We start from the raw sequence: 25,430 nt of genomic DNA, 5'->3' as shown, positions 1-25,430 counted from the left end.
CGGGGCGGGCCGGCCGAAGGGACGCTGCGCCTTTAAGAAGGAGGGGTGGGTGGGGCGAAGCGCTCCGCCCCTTCGCTCAGCTGTCGCGCGCCGCTGCCTGCGTGAGGGGTCTCGGCCGGCGGGAAGCAGGAGGGGAGGGGGGGGCGCGTGCCGCCGCCATCATGCAGCGCCGGGTGTTCGTGGTGGGCGTCGGTATGACCAAGGTACGGGGCCGGGCCGAGCGGGTCTTGTCTCGGCGGCGCTCCTGAGGCGCCTTCCCTTCTGGCGTTGCCCGTTGGAGCCGCTGCCGGCGGCTGAGGGGGCGCGGGAAGGGGGACGGTGGCGCTGTGGGAGCCGTGGGCTTCCTCCTCGAGTGGGGGGATAAGGCTCCTCACAAGATGGGGTCGCTGTCGCCCGGGGGGGGCTTTTGCTGAGAGGAGAGGCGTGTGGCGCCAGCCTGGGCCTGCGGGCCAGGCCTGGGACGTAGCGGCTCCGCGCAAAGTTCACCTTTGGTTGGTATGTCGGGGAGGAGGGATCCGCCGGCCAAGTTAAACGTTCTGACGCTCCGTGGAGCAGGTCGATATAACAGACTTACAACGGCCAAAGCGGGTCCCCGTGTCGCCGCAGCCCGGGGTCAAGGGCTCGTCCCCTCGCCTTGGATGGCCGGGGAGCCCACGGGCTCGGGGGAACTGTCGGCCGCAGAGCGGGTGCCCTGCAGACACTCGCCCTCCTGGCGGGTTTCTGCCCCTTCCTGGGCATTCGGCTGCCAGCACGGAGTTCACACAGTGTGGCACATGTTGAAAGAGGAGCAAAAGCTGAAGGAACCTTTTTTATCTCGGTGGATGAAACTTAAGGCGACTTTGGTACTTGCCAAGGTAGTCAGAACCCCCCCAGACACGCTTTTTAAATACCCATGCAGCAACAAAAAAAGTTATTTCTCCAGCATGTGATGTGATAGCAGAGGAAATAAGACTCAATTCTGTTAATCGTGTTTATTGGACTGGATTGTAGAATGTAGGTTTGGAAGTTATTGGACCTCACCTTAAACTCATTTGTGATGTGCTCAAGGAAGGAACAACAGTGTGGAAGAGACAATTAAAACTTGTCACCATACTGCATTGTAAGCATTTTATTATGAAGTCTTTTAGGGTTGTATCCTTTCTCTTTTTTTAATCTTAATGATTTAAAGTCTGCTGAAAATTGGTATACCTTTTCAAAACAACAGTCTGTGTTTCCTGTGTGTGTGATTGTCAGTTCCACAGATCATGCCTTTCATTTTCAGTAGTGGATCATCTCAGTTACCAGTTTAGCATGATTTCAGAAATTGTCGATACTCTTTTTCTCTCTTTGTTAGCCCAGGTAACATCAGCTGCTCTTGCAGACTTTTACAATGATCAATTCACTGACTGATTTTTCTTATGACCTTCAGTATGAAGGTTCTCTGTCTAAATTAAGGAAAGGCGGCACTGCAGAAAGTACAGCTAAGTGTTGCAAAAGACTGGAGTTGGGGAGGTAAGCATAAGGAGGTAGCAAATTAACTTTTATATACTAACAGTGAAGGTCAAATAATTCGTAGAACTGTAAGTAGTTAGTATGAGGATTTTTTCTTAGCAGTGACACTTTTTGTTAATGATGTAAAAATGCAAAACACATGCATTTGTTGGTGGACTCTAATGAGTCATACTACAAAGAAGTACTGCCTCTACTCCAATGGTGAGGGGTAAGGTACAATATGATTTGTAACAAAGTGGAATAAGGGTTGGGAAAAGGAGGCTTATGTAGAATTAAGTTCCATACAAAGAACAAGCATTTTCCTGTTACAAATAGGAGTATAGCAAAATAAAGTGGAAAGGAAGTATTTATCAAAGCCTTAGTGAAGATTATGTCATGTATTGTAACAAATCAGCGAAAATGGTGGTATTCTCTGTCCCACCCAGAGGATTTGGACAGGGTTGTTGTCCATCTCCACACAAGTAATGGATCTTCTTTAAGACTGAGCAAAAATGGTCCTCAGCTTCCATAAAATTGCACTGTTTTCTGGTTTTAGACATCACAGGGTCTGGCAGTAGCACATGGGAATTGTGCAGATTTTGTGCATGCACTTTTGGGTCAATGTCGTGGTTTAACCCCAGCCAGCAACTAAGCACCATGCAGCCGCTCACTCATTCCCCCTCTCCCCCTGTGGGATGGGAGGGAAAATCAGGAAAAGAAGGAAAACTCATGGGTTGAGATAAGAACGGTTTAATAGAACAGAAAAGAAACTAATAATGATAATGATAACACTAATAAAATGACAACAGTAATAATAAAAGGATTGGAATGTACAAATGATGCACAGTGCAATTGCTCACCACCCGCCGATCGACACCCAGTTAGTCCCCAAGTGGCGATTCCCCTGCCCCCACTCTCCCCAGTTTATATACTGGGCATGATGTCACTTGGTGTGGAATACTCTGTTGGCCACTTTGGGTCAGCTGCCCTGACTCTGTTCTGTGCCAACTTCTTGTGCCCCTCCAGCTTTCTCACTGGCTGGCCTTGAGAAGCTGAAAAATCCTTGACTTTAGACTGAACGCTACTTAGCAACAACTGAAAACATCAGTGTTATCAATGTTTTTCGCATACTGAACTCAAAACATAGCACTGTACCAGCTACGAGGAAGACAATTAACTCTATCCCAGCTGAAAACAGGACAGTCAAATTAAATTGTTTGCATTATTTAAAACTGATTGTTCACAAACCTGTTTCTAAGTTAAATATAAAGCTTTTAAATATACCAATTTGAGCAAAAGGTGTATTAAATCTCACTGTGATTTGTTCTTGGGGTTTTTTCCTTTTCTTTTTTTGTTGCCAGTTCACAAAGCCTGATGAGAAGAGCATTGATTATCCTGACATGGCTAAGGAGGCAGGTAATTTAGTAATAAAGCATTTAGTTTGATTGCTGACACTTATTTTAAGTCTTACAGTTAATCTTTTTATTATACATATGAAGGAACAGCTACTGTTCAGTAAATAGATACATATAAAAAGCAAATCTAAAACTGATAAAAAAAGAACACTCACAAAATCCATAACTGACCTGTTCAACTCAGGGGCCTTTCAGTACCGAAGTCAGAAGGATAGCTTAAAATTGAATTGGACACTTAAATAATTTCATACCTACCTATATTATTCAAACATACTTTCATTGGGACAAACAACCTTTGTGCATGAACACAGAATTGACTACATGAAATTTTCTGATAAAGGAGCCTGTTCAGAAGTCAAAATACTGCAAAATTGTCCTTGTGAGAATTAAGATGCAAGACTGTACTAACCATTTGCATCATATAATAAGGAATTTTTACAGCTTGCTCTTGTTTGTGAATGCATGAATCATACATACTATTCTAGGTATGCTTGTTATGGTCGTGAGAGCTGCTTTTTTTTTTTTTTCCCTTCAACTTCAAACTTTTTTTCAACTTTTAAACTTTTTTTAGGCCAGAAGGCTTTAGCTGATGCTGGGATTTCTTATTCAGAGGTGGAGCAGGCATGTGTGGGTTATGTTTATGGTAAGTAATGTCATTGGGAGGTGGCATCCGTGACATTTGCAGACATCTGTGTGGAGGAAGTATGGGGGATCCCATCAATTTCAGGTTATAATTTTTAATTGTGTCAGTTTGTAGAACTCTTACTTTTAAAAAAATTATTATTTTTAGTGATCATAGAGCTATGTCTGTTTATTTGTGGAGTTTATAGTTCTAGTCATAGGTATGGAAAGACTTCCATAAAATTGTCTTGCAAATGTGTTTTATACAAGTAGCTCTTTCAGCAAGATCAGGTGGTATACTTATTCAAGTGGTGCAAAGCTTATGTATTATGCTTATACCAGTAGACTTGAAAATTCTTTTATTCTTTGCATGATGCTGTGTGTACACTAGAATGGATATGCTTGTTTATCCATTTTGAGTTGAAGACACTTGCTAATGGGTATTTGGGGGATCAGACATGTACTGTGTCCTTGCACTTTCAGCCCAAGAGCACATAAGAGAGATCTGCTTGGACTCAACTCTAAGTGATAGATGAGATCTACTCTGTGAGAGGTTCATAACTATTTTAATCCTGCGGACATGTATAGAAACATAACCATGGTTTAATGTACTATATGAGATTATTGAGAGTACCTGCATTAGTATGGCTCCAGAATAATGCTTCACAACTGATGTAGACAAAACTGAGTTGTTCACACACCAACGCAGTGCTGCCCTGCCTTCATTACCAGCAGGACCCTTATCGTGGTTTAACCCCAGCCAGCAACTAAGCTCCACACAGCCACTTGCTCACTCCCCACAGTGGGATGGGGGAGAGAGAATCTGAAGGGTAAAAGTAAGAAAACTTGTGGGTTGAGATAAAGACAGTTTAATAGGTAAAGCAAAGGCCACACACGCAAGCCAAGCAAAAGAAGGAATTCATTCACCACTTCCCATCAGCAGGCAGGTGTTCAGCCATCTCTGGGAAAGTAGGGCTCCATCATGCCTAACGGCTACTGGGGAAGACAAATGCTGTATTCGGACAACTCCGAATGTCCACCTCCTTCCTTCTTCTTCCCCCAGCTTTATATGCTGAGCATGATGTCATACAGTATGGAATATCCCTTTGGTCAATTGGGGTCTGCTGTGCCAGCTGTGTCCCCTCCGAACTTCTAGTACACACCCAGCCTACTCGCTGGTGGGGCAGGGTGAGAAGCAGAAAAGGCCTCGACTTGGTGTAAACACTGATCAGCAGTAATGAAGATGTCTCTGTATTACCAACACTGTTCTCAGCACAAATCCAAAACACAGCCCCATACTAGCTACTGTGAAGAAAATTAACTCTATCCCAGCCAAAACCAGCACAACCCTCAAACAGATTTCTAGTAGACACCCTCAGCAGAGGCTTTTAACTTGGAGTCACTGCTTGTTGTAGTGAGAGGAGATGATGTTAAATGACTGCTTTGAACCTTTCCCGTCACTCCAATTCACAGATGCCTGATATATTTCTCAAAGCAGTCAAAATCAGATTTCTATTATGGGGAAATTGGTTTCCATTACAAAGAGAGTTTACCAATTACTTTCTTTTTCTCTATTGATGACTGTATTATGGCAACTGAAGTAGGGTCAGTCAGCTGTGATACCTGTAGCAGCTTCCAAGCCGCACGTCTAAGACATTTCTGTCCAGTCCAGTTACTGTCTGTTGATTCACGGCCTGGTGGCACAGAAGCAGGACAAACTTCTGTTTTTAAAATCTGATGATTTTCATCTTGTTTCTAAGGTTCTGGCACTGTGGATACTTGAGAGACATGCTCAAGATGACAGTTTGAAGGTTCACGTTTACAGTTTAAGTGGTAGCATTGCACATACATGGTGGGATTTCTTTTTGCTAGTGAAGTTTGAGTATGTACCTTATTTTAATGTTGTGTCTCTGTATAAAGGTGACTCAACCTCTGGACAAAGGGCTATCTATCACGGTTTGGGTTTAACTGGCATTCCTATCACTAATGTTAACAACAATTGTGCTACTGGATCAACTGCTTTGTTCATGGCCAGACAACTAGTAGAAGGAGGTGAGTTGTTTTGCTCTGGGCCTGGGTAATACATATTCTTTATTTCTATAAATATAACTTGAATGAAGAACAGAACTAGTGAATGTGTGAGTACTCTGAGTTGTAAATGGCCTATCCTCATAAACAAAATTGTGTTTTCTGCCTCACTCAGCTGAAAAGGTTGGTCAGTTGTATATACAAACATAAGACCAAGCACTTAAAAGAGTAAGACTATCACTACGAACTAGAGCATTGTGTGTGCACTTAAGAGACTGTGTCTGTGATGCAGTAAGATGATGTATATGGATATAAATGTCCTTTCCTGTGTCATAAGCTGTGTGAACCTAGTAAGTAGCAAGCCAGTTAAGTTTTTTCTGGAAGAATTGTTTGGAGTAGTGCAAAACAAGTTGCATTATAGTACTGTAAGACACTAGACTCTGCAGGATGCAAAGGAGAGAAGAACCCGCTAAAAAGCATAGCTTTTTTCTTTTTTTTTTTTTTTAACTTGAAGTTAACACAAGTGCTTGACTAACGCATTTTTGGAAGGGAGGGTAAGAAAGCAATGTCTTGTGAGAGACTATGCTTTAAACTGACAGGTGAGTGTTTCTTTCTGTTTCTGCAGTTCCTTTGTGGACTTTGATACTTTCTTTCACTCAAATGCTGATGTTTCTGTAATGAAAACTATAGTATATTCTGTATGATTATTTTAGTATTTGTGGCAGAGACATAAGTGCTTCGTCATCTAAGATAATTGCTGTCAAACAGTTTAAAAATAAACCCAAACCCCGTAGTGATCTCTCATTCTTCAGTATCAATGTTTGTATCATACCACTCCCACCCCAATTTGACTCTCTTTCAAAAATGAAGAAAGGAGGAAGAGCAGCTGGTAGGTGTTTATGTATACTTCTTGTAATTGAATAGTTGTTAGTACATAATGTCATTTATAATTGTGTTTTAAATAGCCACAAATTTTATTTTAAGGTTTGGCAAACTGCGTTCTGGCACTTGGCTTTGAGAGGATGGCAAAAGGATCCCTTGCTTCAGGTGTAAGTGTCTGAAACACTTTATATGTTTCATTGTAGTCGTAGGTGGAATATGCCTCCTCATTCTCTGAGTTGCTTTAAGATGTTGCTGTAGGTGATTACAAAATAAACCATTATTTTGATCCATGGAAACTTCTGATGAGTTTTGTGATTGTGATTGCAGCTATGATACACAAATTTTGTATGGAATGTTTTAGAATTAATTTTATGTAGTATGTCAGGCTTCTAGTATTTTGCCAAGAATACATTAAAGGCAGGGTTAATAGGGAGTCATGAAAATACCAGATAGAATACCGAAGCATTGAGCAATTGAAGCGTCTTTCTCGAACTGACACAGCAAATCAAAGAAAGAATCTGGGTCTTCTGGCTTTTGGCTTGATGCTTACTCAGTTCACCAGTTAACATACTTTCCAAAAAACTAAGGACTTTGTAAACCTTTCTTTCTTGTCTCTTCTTTGTTTTTACTGGAGAAGTATGGGGGGGGGTTGTTTGTATTTTGCCTTATGGCAAGCAATATTAGAGCCCATGTTGTTTAATTACAGAACTGCAAAATTTGATAATATATGCAGAGGTTTGGGTGAGAAATGTTAAATTTAACAACTGATTAAAATGACTAAGAGTTGTCTTTAACATGCTTTATGATATTTCATCTAAGCTTAATTGAAAATACTAATACAGTATTAATTTTATACTTGGAACTATATTAACTATAGGATTTTACGCTGAGTTGAAAAATACCTGAAGTCCTCTGCTGAAAATAGCGACTGCAATAGAAGTGTTCCTTACCATGAATCAGTGCAGTAATTATAATGTTAAGCATTTTCTGCTTATTTACTCTTTCTTATAGTTGCGAAATTATGAGTGCTACAAAACATGTCACTGAAGTGCAACATACTGTCCAGTGGAATTGTTACAATATCAGGAAAACCACTATTTTGCTTGAAATCCATGGCACTTTTGTGGTGATGCTGTAAAGAAAAGGAAATTATGACTTGCTTTGTAACTATTTTTCTTCTTTTTAGTTTTCAGACAGAGCTAACCCAATTGACAAACATTTAGAAATTATGATAAATAAATATGGCTTAGCAAGTGCTCCAGTAGCGCCTCAGATGTTTGCAAATGCTGGAAAAGAACATATGGAGAAATATGGTATGTTAAAACACATATTTTCATTGTCCTCTTTTAATGAAGTGATTTTTTAAAATAATATATTAGGATTTCATTTTTAAAAAACGATAGCTTTCAGTGTCCTTTTACCCAAGTGCTACAACTGCAACATCTACAGCTAACACAGATGGGAATACATTTGGATAAAGAGTTATCTACAGAAAAGTTGGTGATGGGTAGGCAAACTAAACCATCAAGAGACGGAATTAAGGCTGTGATACAGAATGTCTGGTAATCGTGCTAATGGTATGGTTTGTGCTTCTGTAAGGTCTGGGTGATAAGGTTGCATAACTTCCTACATTTTTTCCTTGTGTCTTAGGGTAGGTAGATAGGCTTGGGACTGAATTTTTTGACAAAAACTTTTGGGAATTTGATTCAATATATAGTACTAGGCTGGTGCCACTGCTGTTTCTTACCCCCTCACCAGACAAGGGAATTGGCTCCAAGGGAACAGTCTGGCCTGTTGAGCATATTTTATTTGCATTTAGTTTCAGACTAGTATATGGAAAAATTTTAGACTTAGACTCCAATATTGCACTGCAGCTGTTTAGCACTGATAGGAAAATGAGCATTCAAGTTTCAGTAATACCTCAAATAATATACACTTACTTTCTGTATTTTTGTGTAAGTGTTAAATATCCAAGTAGGATGTTGTTAGCTAAAACTCAACCATGTTTAGTAGTCTTTATCTAATTTTTAGACCTAACTTGAGTTCTAAGGAAAGCCTTGATAACAGTGAGTCTCTTGTAAAGATGCTTGTAAAGGTTAAATTCTTATGACACAGTATTTAAACTGCTATGTTAGCACTGTTTGGGTAAACAAAGTATTTCAACACAGCTTGCTTTCCCCTTCCAGGGACAAATCCAGAATACTTTGCAAAAATTGCGTGGAAGAATCATAGCCATTCAACTAACAACCCGTGAGTAATGGACTCTACCTCTATATTGAACGTACGTTGTTGCTAAAAATTCATGCGAAACTGAGTATTATTTTTAGAAATACTTTGTGGAGTGTATTCTTTATTATGGAATGAGAATTATACCCAGCATAAATTCTATATCCAGTGCCTTATACTTTGTAAAAACAGCTCTACAGCTGCCTAATAGTGCAATATTAGTATGTCTACTGCTAAGGGCTGTGCTAAAACTAAGATGGCATCTCTTATGTTTTTCTTAGGTATTCCCAGTTCCAAAAAGAGTACACATTAGATGAAGTTCTGCAATCTCGCAAAATTTTTGATTTCTTGACTGTCTTACAGTGTTGGTAAGGACTTAGCATTGTGAAATAGATCTTGATGTTAAGACAAATATGGTAGGACATCTATTTAAATACAAGTCTGTCTGTGTGTAAATTAAAATGTACAGACTATTTTAAATAACACTTCTTATAAATGAAACAGATGTGGAATCTCCTGTCTTGACCAAACACTATCTAGATACTTGTTCACACTATAATACAGTAAGCTGAAACACATTTTGTACTTTGGGGCTCTCTTGACATTCTGTATTTTTTAGCAATGTGCATCTGTTGCTGTTAAGTGTTAATTCTTCTCTTCAGCCTTTCCTATACACTCCTGAAAGGCTTGTTGTTAACAATGTTTATAGCCAAGTAGAAGTTTTGATTTTTTTTTTCTAAATTGAAAAACCTAATGATATGTTTCTATTTTATGTCATGCTTTTCAAATGTCTGTTACAAATATTACTGAAAGCGTCCAGCAAACAGCGATGGAATTTACAGTTTCAATGGCATCAGCCAAAGGAAGTGGTTTTTCATTTGTCCTTTTTGGTTTTTGGTTTGTATTAGAAGATAATTCTACGGAAGATCGACATTACTCATTTAGAATGATGACATCATTATTTTCTTTCAATCAGTCCGACATCAAATGGTGCTGCAGCTGCAGTTTTGGCTAGTGAGGAGTTTGTGAAAAGGCATAAGTTGCAGTCAAAAGCTGTGGAAATTCTAGCCCAGGTGATGGTTACTGATTATCCAAGCACATTTGAAGAAAACAGTTGTATGAAGATGGTAGGTTTACAATTCTGTATTCCCTGACACTCCTCACAGGTTTTTTTTAATATCTGCAAGTCCTAATGATACTGTAGCTATTTCCATGTCAGTAGAGAAACAAATCTTACTTTGTGGTGAATGTGAAAGTAATTTCATTTGGGCAGGTGGAGTAAACAAAGGGTATGGTTGTGGAAGAACAGGAAGAAATTTATGAACAGGCTATCAAAAACCTAATTGTTAACAAATTATTTAAAGGCTACTTTTTAAACAATTTGAACTGCAAGAAAAACATTTCTTTGATTTTGCTGTTTATAAAAGTAATAAAACTTAAAACAATTTTACTTATGTCTGTGTAATACTGAAGCTGAAATAACTTGTTGGGTGTAGTCATGATTACTTGCTTACGTAGAATGAAGGGAAAGACCCGAACTGCAAAATTTGGATCCCACTGCAAATTGACTAAAATAATTGGATGCAAGTCAAACCATTAGAATATCCAATAGTTTCTACTACAGTGATGTTCTGTTTGGGTTTCAAATACAATTCTAGTCAGATGGCTGATAGAAAACAGTAGCAAGACAGTTTGAGGATTTGTTTCAAGGCTGTTGGTCTGAGTCATGCAAAGGAGCATTTTGGCTTTTGAGCGGGGTTGAGGAAATAGAGGATATTCCCCAGAAAAGTTTCCACATGCCAACTGTGAGACTTGGAATGTATTATTTCTGTACAATTCGTGCTGTATGAATATTAAAATCTGTGATATGTGATGCATTAAAATAAATTAGAATGCCATCTCCTATAGGTTACTTTCACTTACAGGATATATAGAAGCACGTTTAAGTGTAGAAATGAAATTGCTAGCTATGTTTCTTTAATGATATTTTAATGTACAATTTCTTGTTGCAGGTTGGTTATGATATGACTAAAAAAGCTGCAGAGAAATGTTTTGAAAAAGCAGGCCTAAAACCAACAGATGTTGATGTGATAGAACTTCATGACTGTTTCTCAGTTAATGAGTTCATTACCTATGAAGCTCTGGGACTCTGTCCAGAAGGTAATAGCATCAATGGAGATCATTGTTCTATTAAAATGGAAAGCATTAAAAATATCTTTTTATCTGTTCATATAATTAAAACTTTTGAGTTGTCTACTGGACAGATCTTCTATATTTGAAAGTCTTCTTACCTAACCTCATAAGAGGGAAAAGCAAGTTACTGCTGCAGTAACATAAGGAATACCTGCAAACTCTAGAATTAGTTTAACAAATGAGTGTGTTACTGTGATTTCTGAAGAAATATACACAGCAAATTAAAGCGTTGGATGCCTGTGCAGGGATGACTCTTTTAAGCAAGTAGAGCAGGGAAATTAAGGACACTTGTGATCTTTCTCAGGATTACGCCCCCTTTTCAGGGCTATGTACTTACCTACCCCAAGATTTCCCTCCATCTTTGTATTTACTTTTAAGAAGGTAAAAAGCAGACAAGAATTGCCTATCAAGGGCCTTACCAAGTTACTTATCTTTGATATAATTTTTTTTTTAAATCTTGAAACATCTTTGCCTTTGAAAATAGAGTTGTTGGCAAGTTGTGAACATGCCTCTAAAGTCAGCTGTATAGCAGTGCACAATCTGTCCAGATTAATTTCATTGAAGTGAGTGGATTTACAACAGGTTAAATGGCAGTGGAGCTTAGTTCTATGTATGTAAGTTAAACCATTAAAATTTTCTACTGAAGAGTTTTTTTTGTTTGATTTCAAATATATCATGCATTGAACTGCTACTTCGGTATTTGATATATTTAAACTCTGAATGTATTCTTGCTTTGCATAAATAATCATCTGATGTAATCTTTTTCGAACTTGTTTTTAACTAATTTTGAGAAAATATCATACTCTATCACTAGATGGTGTATTGTATTATGTCTAAGCTTTCTCACTGTAACAGAGAAGTTCATAGATCTTCGGGAAGACTTTTTGTGTGTTTGTTGGTCTTCAGATACTTGCCTTTGAATGCTTGGTTTTTACTGTCATCTTTGCAGTGTTTCTATAGTATCTGCAGTAAAAATGGTAAACGTTTGACATTATTTAAATAGATATATTAAACTTTTTAGCTTCATTCATTTAATCAAAGATACAGAAGAATCCTAATGGTACTTGTCTATTTGATCAATAAGTCAAGTGTATGGTAATTTAATAGTACAATTCTCACCACCTTTCAGTCAGTCTGACATTAATAGTATGTGAAACTTACCTTGGAACGGTAGACTAATTAGACATACTGATTAGTGAAATGGCATAAACCACATTGTGGATTTAGATGGGCAAGACTAACCTGGTATTCTCATTTAATGGCAGAAGTGAGTTATAAACACAGGAAATGTGGCAGATCTTTTTTAGACTTCAATGTTAATGTAGGCTGAAGAAGCTGGTACAAGAATAAAGGAGTAAGGGACTGTTAAAAGGGAGAACTGTCTGCTGAAGGCATGGGAGCTAATAGTCTGGAAAGCTAAGCAATTCTAAGCATTAATCTTATGAGTGGGTTTACTATCTTAATGTCTTAAAGCAGCCCAGGGTACCGTTAGCTGCCTTTGTGGCAAGGGCTCACGTTCAACTCTATGTTCACCAGGACCTCCATGTCCTGGGGGTCACAAATTATGACTAACCCCTGTTTCACAAAAAACATAGTTATCAATGCAGTTTCATTCATAAAATAATGAACAGCTTCATTATATTGATTATATCATAATACTGTATATCAACAAAACAGTTCAACAGCAAATTTAAAAAAGCTTTTCTATCAAACACTAGCCCTTTTCTTTCTTCTCCATGTTATGCTTTCTCCAGTGGTATAAGCAAGTCTCATTAATGTAGTTTGGTAATTTCAGTCTGCTCTTTGTAAAATCTGTGGTACAGTATTTCCTAGGTTTTGACTGACATGCAGCATCTTCGGTGAGTGACAGTAGAATTGAAAAATCACTTAAAACCAAAAAAGGAACATTTTTCTAAATACTGTTTTATAGGAAGAGCATGTGACCTGATTGACAGAGGAGACAACACTTATGGAGGAAAATGGGTTATTAATCCTAGTGGTGGCTTGATTTCAAAGGGACATCCACTTGGTGCTACAGGTACGCAAAAACATTTCATTTAGTCATGCCAGTTAGATAAGAGATACAGCTCTTGAGCAGGCAGATGCTTCCCACTTTTATTTGTCTGTATGAAACATGAGGGCTTCATAAGATGAGAACGAGGCTGTGGAGTTGATTCTCATTTCCAACTAATGCAAGCTTTAGGGCAGGTGCACCACGTAGTATTGCTCAAACCAAAAGACTTGGAGTGTGAATTTGATCATTAGCACTTAATTAATTTTGTGGTGCATTTTTTTTGTCGTTGTTGTTATTAAAGCAAGCTGCAAAACAGCTTAACTTTTTTCTAAATAATTGCTCAATAGTACAGCTTCTACTGAATGTAGTTTGAATAACTATTTTCATATGTTGTCATCCTTTAAAATTCAGATTTTGGAGATTTTTACTGCATCTGAATAGCCTGTACCCTTGCTAGCTGTAATAAAAGCTATTTCTGTTAAGCCTTGGATGTCAAAATATTTATCTGATGTTTACAACAGAAGCTCAGTTAGTCACCGTTTCCCAGCAACATAGGTTTTCCTTTTTTTTGTTTTGTTTTTTGTTTTCTTTAAACTGCTACACTTGCTTCCACATGAGATGGCTCTTGGATAAAACGTGTTTGGATTTGTGAAGATAATTTACCTTCCTTTTTTGGAAATGAGACGTTGTCAGAAAATTGGAGAAGAGGAAACCTTGTAAAACAACAAACCTTAATTTAAACAGCTGTAATAGCTAGATAATCTGCACTTAGTCTAGGGAGGGAAGTATTAGGAGACTTTGGAAGAAAAACATTCCGGGTAAATGAGACTGTCGGTATCTGTAACAGGATGAGAGTATTACATTGCTAGGTTTGTGTTACATCTTTGTCAGTTACACAGTGATAAATGTAGAGGCAATTACTGGTATTCACACCTCTATTGCCATGGGATGGGGGGGGAGAGTCATTAAAATGCAGAAAATGACATGTCTACAGACTGTCAGCTTAACTTCACTGTAAAACAGTCTTGAGGCCAGCTGTGTGCTAATCAGTGGTCATAGAAGTTGTCTTAAATTTCCAAACCATTTCAGGGCAGGTTGTACCACGGTACACGTTCTCTCCGTGAGGCTGAAGAGAATGTAAATGAAACCTATTAATTCTCAGCTATGACTGGAACTACAAAACTTCTCACCGGCCCCCTTCGTTAAAGTTTTGGGTGGCAGTGTGTAAAATTCAGTGCCTAGAATGCGGCTTCGTCCTCTGCCTTGCCCGAAGGCCTGTTGTCTAGGGGAAGGGAGAGGAAGGGATGGAGGTCTGTGGGTGATGGAGGGAAGATGAGGGAAGGAAGTTTGTGGGACACGCCTGGAGCATGTTCCTGACGTCATTTAACCACTTACGCTCTGTGCTCGATTTTTCAGGCCTGGCGCAGTGCGCCGAACTCTGCTGGCAGCTGCGCGGTCTGGCCGGGAGGCGGCAGGTCCCCGGGGCAAAGGTCGCGCTGCAGCATAACCTGGGCATCGGCGGGGCCGCGGTGGTGACCCTCTACGGCATGGGCTTCCCCGGAGCCGCCAGGTGAGAGCCCCGCGGGGTTTCATCCAGCCCAGGAGGTCCGATTCCGCTGCGTCATGGCCTGGCAGGAGGAGCGGTGGGGCAGTTGAGGGTCTGCCCTCTGCGTGTAGCCGACTTCTGGAGGAGGAAGGAAGCGCTGTGTGCAGTGAAAGACCTTGCAAAACAGTCACCTTTCGGGCCGTATCTCTACAGAGCGAGAAAATGCACTGCGGGACGAAAACCCACGTTCGACATTCGTGTGCAGGTCTTGGCGATGCTGTCATGGGAAACTTTCACTGGGGGTTCAGTAGTGGTGTAAACTAAGCTCACTTTGTTTTGTTTTGACTGTGGTCCCATACCTTGGTGTTTCACAGTTCATTTTTTTTTTAGAATTATTGTTTGCCTCTGTGCAAGGAAGAAACGGCCCTGTAGACTAAAACTTGCTCAGCAGTTGGGACTGTTGTGTGCCTACAGCACTGCAGGTGTATACAGAGATTATAATTGTCTTATTCCCGAGAAACAATATACACTGTAAGTTATAAGTTATTGAAAAGAGCAAACTGGCCCATCAAAATGGCTCGCGTGATTCCCTGTAAGGAAAAGTCTAATATTTTGAGGGGAAAAAAGCCAACAAAACAAAAAAACCCTTCCAGGAACAAAATGGGCCACATTAAAATGAATTAATTGAAACTAGGGACTTGCCAAAAAAAGCAAGACATCCATGGGACTAGACATACTCACTGCTTTCACTGCTAAAATTGTGAACTAGTTTGGTTTCATGAAGAATTCCTTTCAGCTGTATGTGTTTCATGTGGTATTCTAAGTACTCATTAGAATTCAGGCATGTTACTCATCCAGTCCTGGCTAAAGAATTTGCACTTGCAATTGTAGCGTACTTCAGCATGAGAGGAGAACACTGCTGTGAAGCTGTCTTGCAATCTGCTATGGTTATATGCTAGGATGGACAGGAATTGAGGGAAAACACTTAAAATTTGTAAATATACCAGAATTTCAGGAGATGCTTTTTTAATACACAGTTCCCTGTACATTTTCACTTTCAACTTTGCTTAGAAAGATTGAGCTACTCTTTGTGGGTATTATGGTTTTGGTTTTAAAGCTCAATGCCAGTGCTTTATATTTGCTCTAAAAACCTGTGAACAGTAAAATTTATCATATACTGGACTTTTAGAAAGAAATTCCCCTCCCAGCTCATATTTCGAATGACTGTTTTAGCTGGACCTGTACAATTCCTAGGAGGTGGCACTATAATCTCTGGAAGAGATAATGAGAGAAGCAATTGAATTTTGAAGGGCTGCAGCACTAACTTTTTGTAGTACAGTGTCAGAAGTGGCAATCCTGTCACTTTTGTAATCTGTAAGAGGTTAGACCATATGAGAAAATAGGTGTGATACAAGAAAAATCATGTCGTCTTATAGATTCTCTTCAAACGTGCTTACAAAACTTGGCTGTAGGTGTTGGTACATGGTTTTAAATCAGAGGGGAAAAGACTGTTATAAGGAGTATACTGTGTTTCATTGCTTTGAGCTTTGTTTTTAAAAATATTGCAATTTTATGGAAGAGGGAATCTGTTGCTTAACTTTGAGGTGCTGCTAGAAGTAGTGCCTTCCTGTCTGGGAAAGCTTTGCATGTATAGATGTAGAAGAAATTAAGACTAATTTACTACAGCTCACTTCACTTTCTTCAGTATTGAGAATTTTTAAAATCCTTTCTTTGGTACAACTTGAAACAGAGAAATCTTAGCAACACTAGTTTTATCTTACATTAGAGAAGCTTAAAAACCTTTAGTTCTCCCAAGGGCTTTGTGTGTGGGAGATACCCGACTCAAGGAGTTGCACTAATGTGTCTCAGACTTTGGAAAAAAACAGTGCGGCTAATCTGTTCAGACTCTGCTTATGTAATTGAATGATGTTGTGTGTTGTGTAATTAAGGGAAAGGTGGTGGCATTTCATGTTTATGAAGATACTTCATACTGTTTTTTCTACTGCAATGCATATACACTTAATAATTGGATTCAGATCTAACCTGTAATTAGTGGCTTTAGTAATAGCTGCCGAGAATGTCCATCAAGGTAAATGACAGCAAGACTTGATCCATTTTGGATCAGTCTTTGAAACAGTTCTGCTTTTTTTTGTTTGTTTGTTTTGACACGTTACAATTTTACATCCTGCTACTACAGCCTTGGTTTATTAGCAAAATTGATGTGTCCTCTTCAGATGAGACAGTCCCTGCTATTGCTACCCTAGCATACATCTACAGGGTAGTGTTAGTACCACACAAATAAGTTCTAGCAACATTCCTTAAACAATTCTGTCACTTTAACAATATCAAACCTGACCATAGTTTTGAACTCTCCTGCCAAGAGATGGTAATAATTGTAACCTTGTTTTTCCTGCTGCTTGAATTGCCATTTCTTTGGACATCTCTATACTTATTTCTGCTCTGGGTGCCTTTGCAGAAATGAAGAATTAGGTTTCATGCTGCTATCAGGCCATGCAGGTCACTGCTCCAGAGAATCAGGAATAATGCTTAGTACCTATTGTGACAATTGAGACTCACATGAACTGGGAGGCAAAATGGGATGTGTTTTGCCAAAGAAAAAAAAAAAGGGGGTATTTCTCTGAGATGGTGCATGTGCTTCTCTCTCTTCACACAAGGTGTGGCAATAGTGTTTGGTGATTTATCTTAACAAGATTAATTATTTACTTTCATTACAAAATTAGTGTCCTGCCCATTCATGCAAAAACATCTAGATACTTGGGTGTCGAGCCCATCAGAGAGTAAGCTTCACTTTGATATCATATAGTTGCTCTATACTGCTAAAGTGTTTCAGTGTGGCTGTTCTTGCTGGTGTTAGGCTATTCATGATAAATTGAAGATGCTGAAAATGTGATTAAAGGTATGTAAATGAATGGGTTTTTCATTTCAGCACCGGCCGTATTGCGGCTGTGCCTCTCAGTGCAGCTGTTGAAGGATTTAAGTCACATTTGGTCTTCAAAGAGATTGAAAAGAAGCTCCAAGAGGTATTGACTACTTCTTTTACCTACAAAAGGATTTTAATTTATGACAGAACATGTGTGAAGCCTGATGGGAATATAGTAGCATCAATCACTCCCTCAGTATGGCTCATTGAAACAAATGTTACAGCTTTGAATTTTGCTGTGTCAGAAATCTTTCTATGCTGTGCCATGATTGTAAATTACTTTTTTCAGACAGTTCCTACCTGTATAAGGGTATTTCAGTAAAGGCAAGTTTAGATTGTATGCGAGGAGCTTGCTAACTACACAATAAACTTTGTGTTTGGTGTTTATTGCTTGCTTTGTAAGTGTGATTGGAAGAAGAAGCTACATTTTGTCAGACTTAACATCAAGACAAGACTGTTAGGACAGTGGTCATTTTTCTTAGTTGGTAAGTTTTAATATAGATAGTCATAGTTTGTGGGTTTTGGTTGGTTTTTTTTATGGTTGCTTAAATGAAGCCTAATAGAGGGAAATAGATATTTCTATGTTAGTAGAAAAGCTAAAGGTTTTTAAATTACTTTCTGTTTAATTCAAGCTATTTTAAAATTATTTTGAAGTAAATTAATAATTTGCACATTACGTGGTCATTACAGGAAGGAGAGCAATATGTCAAGAAAATTGGTGGAGTCTTTGCTTTCAAAATAAAAGATGGTCCTGGTGGGAAAGAAGCAACTTGGATAGTAGATGTGAAAAATGGTAAAGGCTCTGTAGCAGTTAATTCAGGTCAGTGCTGTTTTATTATGTCATTGCAGAAAACATATGAAACTAGTGAAAAGAATATAAATTCATATTCTGTTTAAGCTATAGTGACCTCACGTAGAAGTAGTGTAGAGCTACCTTAATTTTAAAATTTTCTTGTTACTGACACTTCATGAAACATCATGTTTCAGACCAAAAATTAAAGGTCTTCTACTCTGTATTCTGTCTAGATAATTGCATGTTTTCTTAGAGGCTCCAGACAGATCTGTCATGACTTTTACAGGAATCAGAATATTAAAAAAAAAAAAAAAAAAAAAAATCAAACCTCAGGGGTTTTGTTGTTCTTGCCTCTTAAAATTTGGGCCAGAAATGTAATTTGTAGCTGTTTCTTCAGTTGTTTTGTTGGAGACACTGGTAGGCGGTGAGCTGGTCTATCTTGTCAAGTTACTTCTCCTCTGCAGTTAATTAAGCAATAAAACTTGACTGATTTTAATACTGTACCAGCTGACATAAATTTCAAGTTCCATTTTTAAAAAGGCAGACATAAGACACAGACTGGGGGGTGGTGGGGAACCCCATAAAATTATTGGAAGCAAAGGATTGTACCCTTGCCATGAAAATGTCTTGTCTCACATCTTAAGTCATGCATCCTAGTAATGTAAATAAAAAGCCAAAGACAACAGTCTGTCCTCAGAATCTCATATATCCATGAACCTGCATCATAAAACTTTTAATTAAAAACATGACAGGGGATTTGATTTGGAATTAATTGATCTAAGTTATTACAAAAGGAAAAGCACTGGTTTCTGTTGTATGGACAACATTTTATGAAAGACTTAAGTTTAATAATAAGATGGGTGTAGGAAAAGATGTGTGCAGTTTTTAGCCCTTTGGTATATACATTAATATTTCTATCAGAGCTTATGAAAATAATTTTTCAGCTTATTTCTGGTAAGAAGATCCTAAAAACTTCTGGATTTGAATTAGTTCAAATGAGTGCTTTTAGAATGCATATGTTGTTCCCGTTGAAGGAAAGGGCAGGAAATGCCTGAAATTTCACTGATGAATATCTTCAGAGAGTGTCACAGGGGAAAACACATTTATTCTGAGATGATCTTAATACTAGCAAATTTAAGCTTGATAAAACTAAAGATGATTGTCAGTGCTTGCAATTAACATTCTGTCTGGTTACAAGTAGATTATTATTTCTTTTCAGGGAATGAATTTGCTTAGCACCTTTCAGAAAGGTCTGTCTTTCTTCAGTGTTAAGATGCTCTGTGCTACAAGGTGGCACAGATGCCTGTTGGCTATTGGGTGAACTCTTGCTGGTATTTTTATAATGGCCCTTATTTGTATGTACTTCAGGTACCATTTTGCTAACCTGTAGTATCAACAGCTTCTTCATGGAGTTGCAGCTTCTATTACTGTTTCATCTCTCAGTTTGAATCTTCATAGTCAACTCTATCTTACAGATAAGAAGGCGGATTGTACAATTACAATGGCTGACGCTGATCTGTTAGCTCTCATGACTGGCAAAATGAATCCTCAGACAGTAAGTAGAGCAAAGATGAGATGGTAAGAGGACTGACTTGTTTGTTTGAGTGTGTTTAAGTAGAAATCATTTAAATAAATCCTCTACTCCAAAACTGCCATGGCTGATCTGAAAAATGACAGTTCTTGACTTTCTCTGAAAAAATTGGCCAAAGTAAGATTAATCAAGACAGACAGTATCTACTCTGAACAGGTACATATTATCTCAGACATCCTGCAAGTAATCCAGAAGGGGATATAATAGTGCTCGGTTTGCAGAGAAGAGGGGGAAACTAGTGTTTGCAGTGTGACTTAAAGGAGGAATGTTGGCCCTCTGTTTGGAGGGCTTTACGCTCATAGCTGGCATTAGTATAAGGAGTAATCTTGGTGCTGAAAAATAAAAGTTGAGGTGAGCATCCACTGAATGCCTATTATTTGGTTTTTTATTCCTCAGTGTGTCAAAAGCAGCCATAGTGTACAAAGAAACCAGATGTTTAAGTGAATTTTAAGTTGCTGTTCCGTACTTCTAAATTTGTTCTGGGTAACATTCTTTTAAGTTCTTGGTCTGGTAATCACAGGGTAAATAAGAATTTTCACAAACTAAAGTGTGTCTAGGAGAAGTTTGAAAGTAAAACACATTATAGAAATGTTGTAACATGTAGGAAATTCAGAAGCAATTGCAATTTTACATCTACGGTTTGGATATTTTAGTGCATGCAGTTCATCTTTCCAGAAGGCCCAGAGGACAAAAACCCAAATCTTTAGTGTGTCTGCTTCACAAACTAGATTTGTAAAACTGAATTAATCAGTAACAAAACCGGTAATGGCTAGGGGGGATTTAAGTAAGAAATCAGTTGTGGCATCTACTGTACACTATTGCTTTACTGTCCTCAATTGAAATAGTGAACTTTTATGCTATGAACTGTCATCACCAAAACATAGGGTATTCTGCCCTGCTTTGTATACAGATCTATTGTTATGATAATCCAAGAAACAAGCAATACCAAGTTTATTCTCTTCAGCTATCACAAGTATAATAAGCATACAACTTCTTCCGTTTACTATTCTACCTTCTAGTATCAGAAAATAAATTTGTTGATGAATGTGAGGTGTCTGCTAGAACTGTTGGAATTATAAAACTGCAGGCGAGGACCTGCACATAGATAACCCAGAACTTTTGGGAGGGGCACATTTGTGGTAATATGTTGTACTGCTTTTCATATAATCTTTCTTTCTTTTTAGGCATTCTTTCAAGGCAAATTGAAGGTTTCTGGGAACATGGGCATGGCAATGAAACTTCAGAATCTACAACTTCAGCCAGGCAAAGCTAAACTTTGAGCTTATTAAACAGTCAGTACTTGATATTTTTGACAAAAAAGTAGAATGAAACTAGACATTATCAATAGTATGGCACAGGCTGGGTTTGATTGGACCTCTCTCACCTAAATTCTGTGGTTAGAGACCTTAATTCTCTTAAATTCCATCAGTTTCTCTATGGCAAAGATTTTTAGGCTAAGCTTGAGGCACTAACTCTTACAAATGGTACATGGTGGGTATTTGTGACAATTTTTGTTTTAATAAATACAAAAAATTTTACAGAACTTAGAGCTGAATGAGGCTACTTGCTGTTGTTCAGGTTAGTTGGGAAGAGAGTGAGAAAGGTTATAAATAGTTTGACATATCAATTAAATGAGTTGCATTTTTTTAAAAGCTGTAATAGCAGGTCATACAAATGCTTTCAGACTTCCATTCTAACAAATTTGCTGCTGCTTAAATTAAAGTGGTCTTATAAAGGGGATCTCTGAAAATTTTTTTTAGAATAGGCTTTAGGAATTTGCTATAAAATACTTTTCTTATTACTACTTTGGAATTAAAAAATAAACAAAATCTCCAGAAGTAAGTAGGAACTAGAATATTGCTTTGAGATTCACAGGATTTGATAATGTTTCACCTTGAAAAAATTAGGTTCACCAGGAGAACAGAGAGGAAATATAACCAACACTTTACCTGTTCTCTCCTGAGAAAATCTGGTGTTGATCATTATGAAATTCTTATCAGTAATATAAACGCTTTAACTGGTGTTTTGGGAAAATGTATTCTGGTTGGAAGTTTAATAGAAAATTAAATATACTTTTCCTGTTCTTCTGTGTGTCTCTTCCTCAGATTTATAAACATAGATTTCATGTTAATGCACCGAATTGACTATTTTATAGAGGTTGTCATGAAGGGCGCCTGCAGTCATCCATTTTTTCTTCCTCTGGCATTGTCAGTAGATACTCCATAAACTACGTGTCAGTCCAGTATATACACCTCACATATGTGGGCCATGACTGAGGAACTTATGCATAAACTTTCACTTCCCTGGTTTAGCTAAAATCATAATAGAAATGAGCTAGTTCAAGCCAATCATTCTGCTTATCTAGTGTGAATGGTTAACAGATTGCTGAGCAGTAAGAATGGCTGTACTGAATCAGACCAAAAATCGATCTAGCCCACTGTATTTTCTGGCCATTGATACCTTGGAAGGAATATTAAGATGGCTGAAGCATCTATTTACCCAGAATACTTTCCTCGTTGCCAGTGATTTTAATTTTTTTTTCTAGCTCACAAATTTGAGCCAGTATGTCTGTATCTAAAGTTCTTGGTGGATAGTCTTTCATGGGTTTGTCCAGTCCCTTTTTGAATCCTTGACAGCATGTTTAGCATGGGTCAAGAATTTCTGTAGCTTACCTACATGCCATGTGGAATTAAATTTATTCCTTTTTATCTTACACACTGCAGTGTTATTTTATACGTCTTAGTTGCTTTTTTTTGTTGTTTGGTTTTTACTGGAAGAAACAATGAAACAGCTTCGAAGCACTCCTGGTGTTTACAGTCTTGCCCCATCACCTTCAGGCTTCACGGCTTAAAGAAGAGGATATTCTATTTAACTGTGTCACATGGAGAGACCCTTGAAACCTTTTGGCCATCCATGTATCCCTTCCTGTATGCTGCATTAGGATTGTTCTGTTAAAAAGCTTTCAAGATACAAGAGCATTTTCAGCTTTTATTTTTCTTTCCTCAGTTGCTTTTCTGACCATTGCTAGTTTTGAGCTGATGTTTTCTTAGATCTCTTAAAACTGGGGGCTCATTTCTTTCATATTAACTCAGTGCTTATTTCTGCAATGTGAAGCTCAAACTTTTCTTTTTAATTATTGTTCCATATGCATCACTTTCTTTATACTGAATTTCAACTGTCTGGTTTACTGTCCGGGTGCTCAGTGGTCAGACCTGCTTGCAGATCTTGTACTCAGCCCTGGTCTTTAGTATCTGGATGAATTGACTTTTATCACCCCACCGTTTATCTTTTCCAAGGCATTAGTTTGATGTTAAAATAGGACAGATACGGCTTTGCTCCACCGTAAACTTCTTAATATACAATCTGGTCATATGAATCGGGTTTCCTCTTGTGTACTTGTTCATTGACTTATTCAAAGGATTGGAGCAGATAGGAGTCATGTCTCTCAAATGAAGTATTAGCTCTCTGCAAAGTGACATTTGCTAATGTATCCACTGCTTTTTGTAAATTCTTGCCATTTGGCTTGTGGGTTAAAATAAAGGGGAATTACAGGATTGCAGCAGTAATTCTGTGCTGAAAACAATTTGTTCCTCTGCACAGAGTTGCATATACACTCTTGCATTAGCAAGCTTTGTCCTCCTTTCAAATCACTGGTACTACCAGAAGAGCTTTGAGTAGATGTCTGTTATGAAAGCTAAGAACATGCCTTTTCCAAGAATTTTGAGCATGGACACAGCATATTTCTGGCCACCCTTTAAAGAAGCAAATTAATTTTGAAGTGTAAACAAGCTAACATAGATCATAGTAGTCCATACCAATAAATGTTTAAGTAAGATGTGCTCATCAGCAGATTGAAATTGTTTTGGTTTGGTTTTTTTTGGGGGGGGAGGGGGAAGTAGTGCAGTAATACTAAAAAAAACAAAAAAACCCCCAAAAAACCCAGTGCAAAAATAACTTTGGAGTTTGTTTGCTACCAAGAGAAAGAATATCCAAGGCTGAGATCCTGGCCTTCAGAGAAATCTCTAGGTTTGTACAGGCCCAGGACTTTCAGGTTTGGGCACTTGCAGATATGATGTTGTTATAACAGAAAAATCCTATATTAAATGTAGATGTTTATTTCACTTATCCATTGTAGCTAGAGGGAGTAATGCAGAAGTTAGCACAGCCTGCTTTCTCTGCTTGCAAGTAAGAGAACTAGTCAATTTTGTATTTCTCCTTCTGCAGTATTTAAGAATATGGAGTAAAGGACAAAGATTTATATTTACCCCATCTACCAGTTAATGTCTTTTTTAGACATCTGTCTTCTGTTATTTCTTCACTTTCAGCACCTTCTTTGTGTCATAATTTACTGAGTATTTTTTAAATATGATAGAATACTTTTTCTAATTTTCCTTTTTCTGGGAGTGAGGTTGGGGGGGTATCCTTTAAAAATATCCCAAATCCTTCATTTACATTCTGCAGTCTTAGAATTTGATAACTTTGAATAAATATATTCCACAGTGGACAGAAATAATTTGCCCTGTTCATCATGATGAGAAAGTAGGCAAAGCTCTGTGATACAAAGCAGATTTTGACATCTTTAAGTTCTGTTACTTATTTTTTGCATAACTCAGAGCATTACCTAAGTTTGTACCATTGTAGAAATATGTTTATGAAAGTTTTCTTTCTCTATAATGCTCCCTTGACCAAGCAGCATTAAGCACCTCTTCTCCAGCTGAAATCCTCTGTAACTTTAGATCAGCCTTTCTTACAAAGTTTGTGTTGCTGCAATTCTGTTATGTTAACTTGATTCCTTGAGGGCAGAATTAGAGAGGTAGCTAGAGCTACCAAAAAGTAGCCAGTCACTGAACATAGCAAAGTTTAAATTTTTGGTTTCAAAGGCCTTGTATAAAAAAAAAAAAAAAATCCTAATCCTCTAGGCAGAGGGTTTAGTGTTCTCAGACTCCCAGTTCACAGGAGAGGAAATTTAAGCTTTAGACATGAAAATGCTTAGGAGGGTTGTTCTTCCTTCATGGACTCTGGTGAATACCCTTTGCAGCTATTGGGATTTTTATTTTTTTTTTACACCAGCTGTGATAAATGTGTTAATCATTTGACAGCCAGAGATGCTGTCAGTTTGGTAGGCATATCTTATCTTTACTTTCTTTTGTAAAATTCATATAATTATTTCAGATATGTATTTTCATAATAAAGAAAGTAAAACACGTTTCAGTGCTATAAGAGAAGCAAATAGATTTGTCAGAGTTGGAACCAGTGAGCAGTGATGCCTGACTCAGCAGATCTGGCTTGTGAGAATTTGACTGAATGCTCTGATTTTGGAGCACGGATTATATTTTTAAACTTTTGAGTTTTGTCTTTCAATCCTGCTGCTTTGCCTAGTCAGAAATAGATACAATGCAGTACGTTACACTTACACACTTCATACCATATGTGTATTCAAAAGTGATTGCTGCTTTTCCTAAAATTAGAGTCATTAGAAGAAAAGCTGAGGGTCAGAACATGGCTCCTTTCTTAAGAAAATGTGCTACTTCAAGAAACCTCAGTTCCTATGTTGGTCAGGATAACAAATAGGAATTTGAATTTGGGGTATTTGCAAGAGAGCACTCTGGATAAATGAGGGCATATCCATGGGCAAATGAGGCAGTCTAGGGGGAAGGCAGTTGCTGCAGATGTATGTTGTTTTATGGGGCTGGCCTTACCTCTTGAATAA

General features: G+C 38.1%; 1 protein-coding gene and 1 long non-coding RNA gene across 4 annotated transcripts; both read left to right on the top strand.

The window, feature by feature from the left end:
* Nucleotides 1-61: 61 nt before the first annotated feature.
* Nucleotides 62-21,803, top strand: SCP2 (sterol carrier protein 2). Of its 3 annotated transcripts, none has more exons than XM_069788719.1 (16): nucleotides 62-203; nucleotides 2,832-2,886; nucleotides 3,457-3,528; nucleotides 5,427-5,558; nucleotides 6,519-6,583; nucleotides 7,603-7,729; nucleotides 8,603-8,666; nucleotides 8,924-9,010; nucleotides 9,619-9,769; nucleotides 10,655-10,802; nucleotides 12,766-12,873; nucleotides 14,266-14,419; nucleotides 17,343-17,436; nucleotides 18,027-18,156; nucleotides 19,605-19,684; nucleotides 20,905-21,803. In XM_069788719.1, exons 1-16 carry the CDS (start codon nucleotides 162-164, stop codon nucleotides 20,998-21,000), a joined length of 1,605 nt encoding a protein of 534 aa, XP_069644820.1. In that variant the 5' UTR covers nucleotides 62-161; the 3' UTR covers nucleotides 21,001-21,803. The 3 variants fall into 3 exon arrangements, with proteins under 3 accessions (XP_069644820.1, XP_069644821.1, XP_069644822.1); XM_069788720.1 differs by lacking the exon at nucleotides 62-203 and adding an exon at nucleotides 1,471-1,491; XM_069788721.1 differs by lacking the exon at nucleotides 62-203 and having other exon boundaries at nucleotides 2,864-2,882.
* Nucleotides 21,804-23,650: 1,847 nt separating this feature from the next.
* On the top strand, nucleotides 23,651-24,924 carry LOC138686283 (uncharacterized). The gene is made up of 2 exons (XR_011325617.1): nucleotides 23,651-24,803; nucleotides 24,836-24,924. It is a non-coding gene; the product is annotated as an uncharacterized lncRNA (long non-coding RNA).
* The last annotated feature ends 506 nt before the right edge of the window (nucleotides 24,925-25,430 follow it).

This window comes from Haliaeetus albicilla, chromosome 8, assembly GCF_947461875.1.
Source record: "Haliaeetus albicilla chromosome 8, bHalAlb1.1, whole genome shotgun sequence".
NCBI lineage: Eukaryota > Metazoa > Chordata > Aves > Accipitriformes > Accipitridae > Haliaeetus > Haliaeetus albicilla.
Note: the sequence above shows the minus strand (reverse complement) of the source record. Positions and strands in the feature narration are given on the sequence as shown.

Bases quoted from the DNA above. Each gene is read 5' to 3' on its own strand.
- SCP2 (XM_069788719.1), top strand. From the start codon at position 162: ATGCAGCGCCGGGTGTTCGTGGTGGGCGTCGGTATGACCAAG. The intron at 5,559-6,518 runs GTGAGTTGTTTT...TTTTATTTTAAG, and splicing joins CAGACAACTAGTAGAAGGAG to GTTTGGCAAACTGCGTTCTG. The intron at 18,157-19,604 runs GTCAGTGCTGTT...TCTATCTTACAG, and splicing joins CTCTGTAGCAGTTAATTCAG to ATAAGAAGGCGGATTGTACA.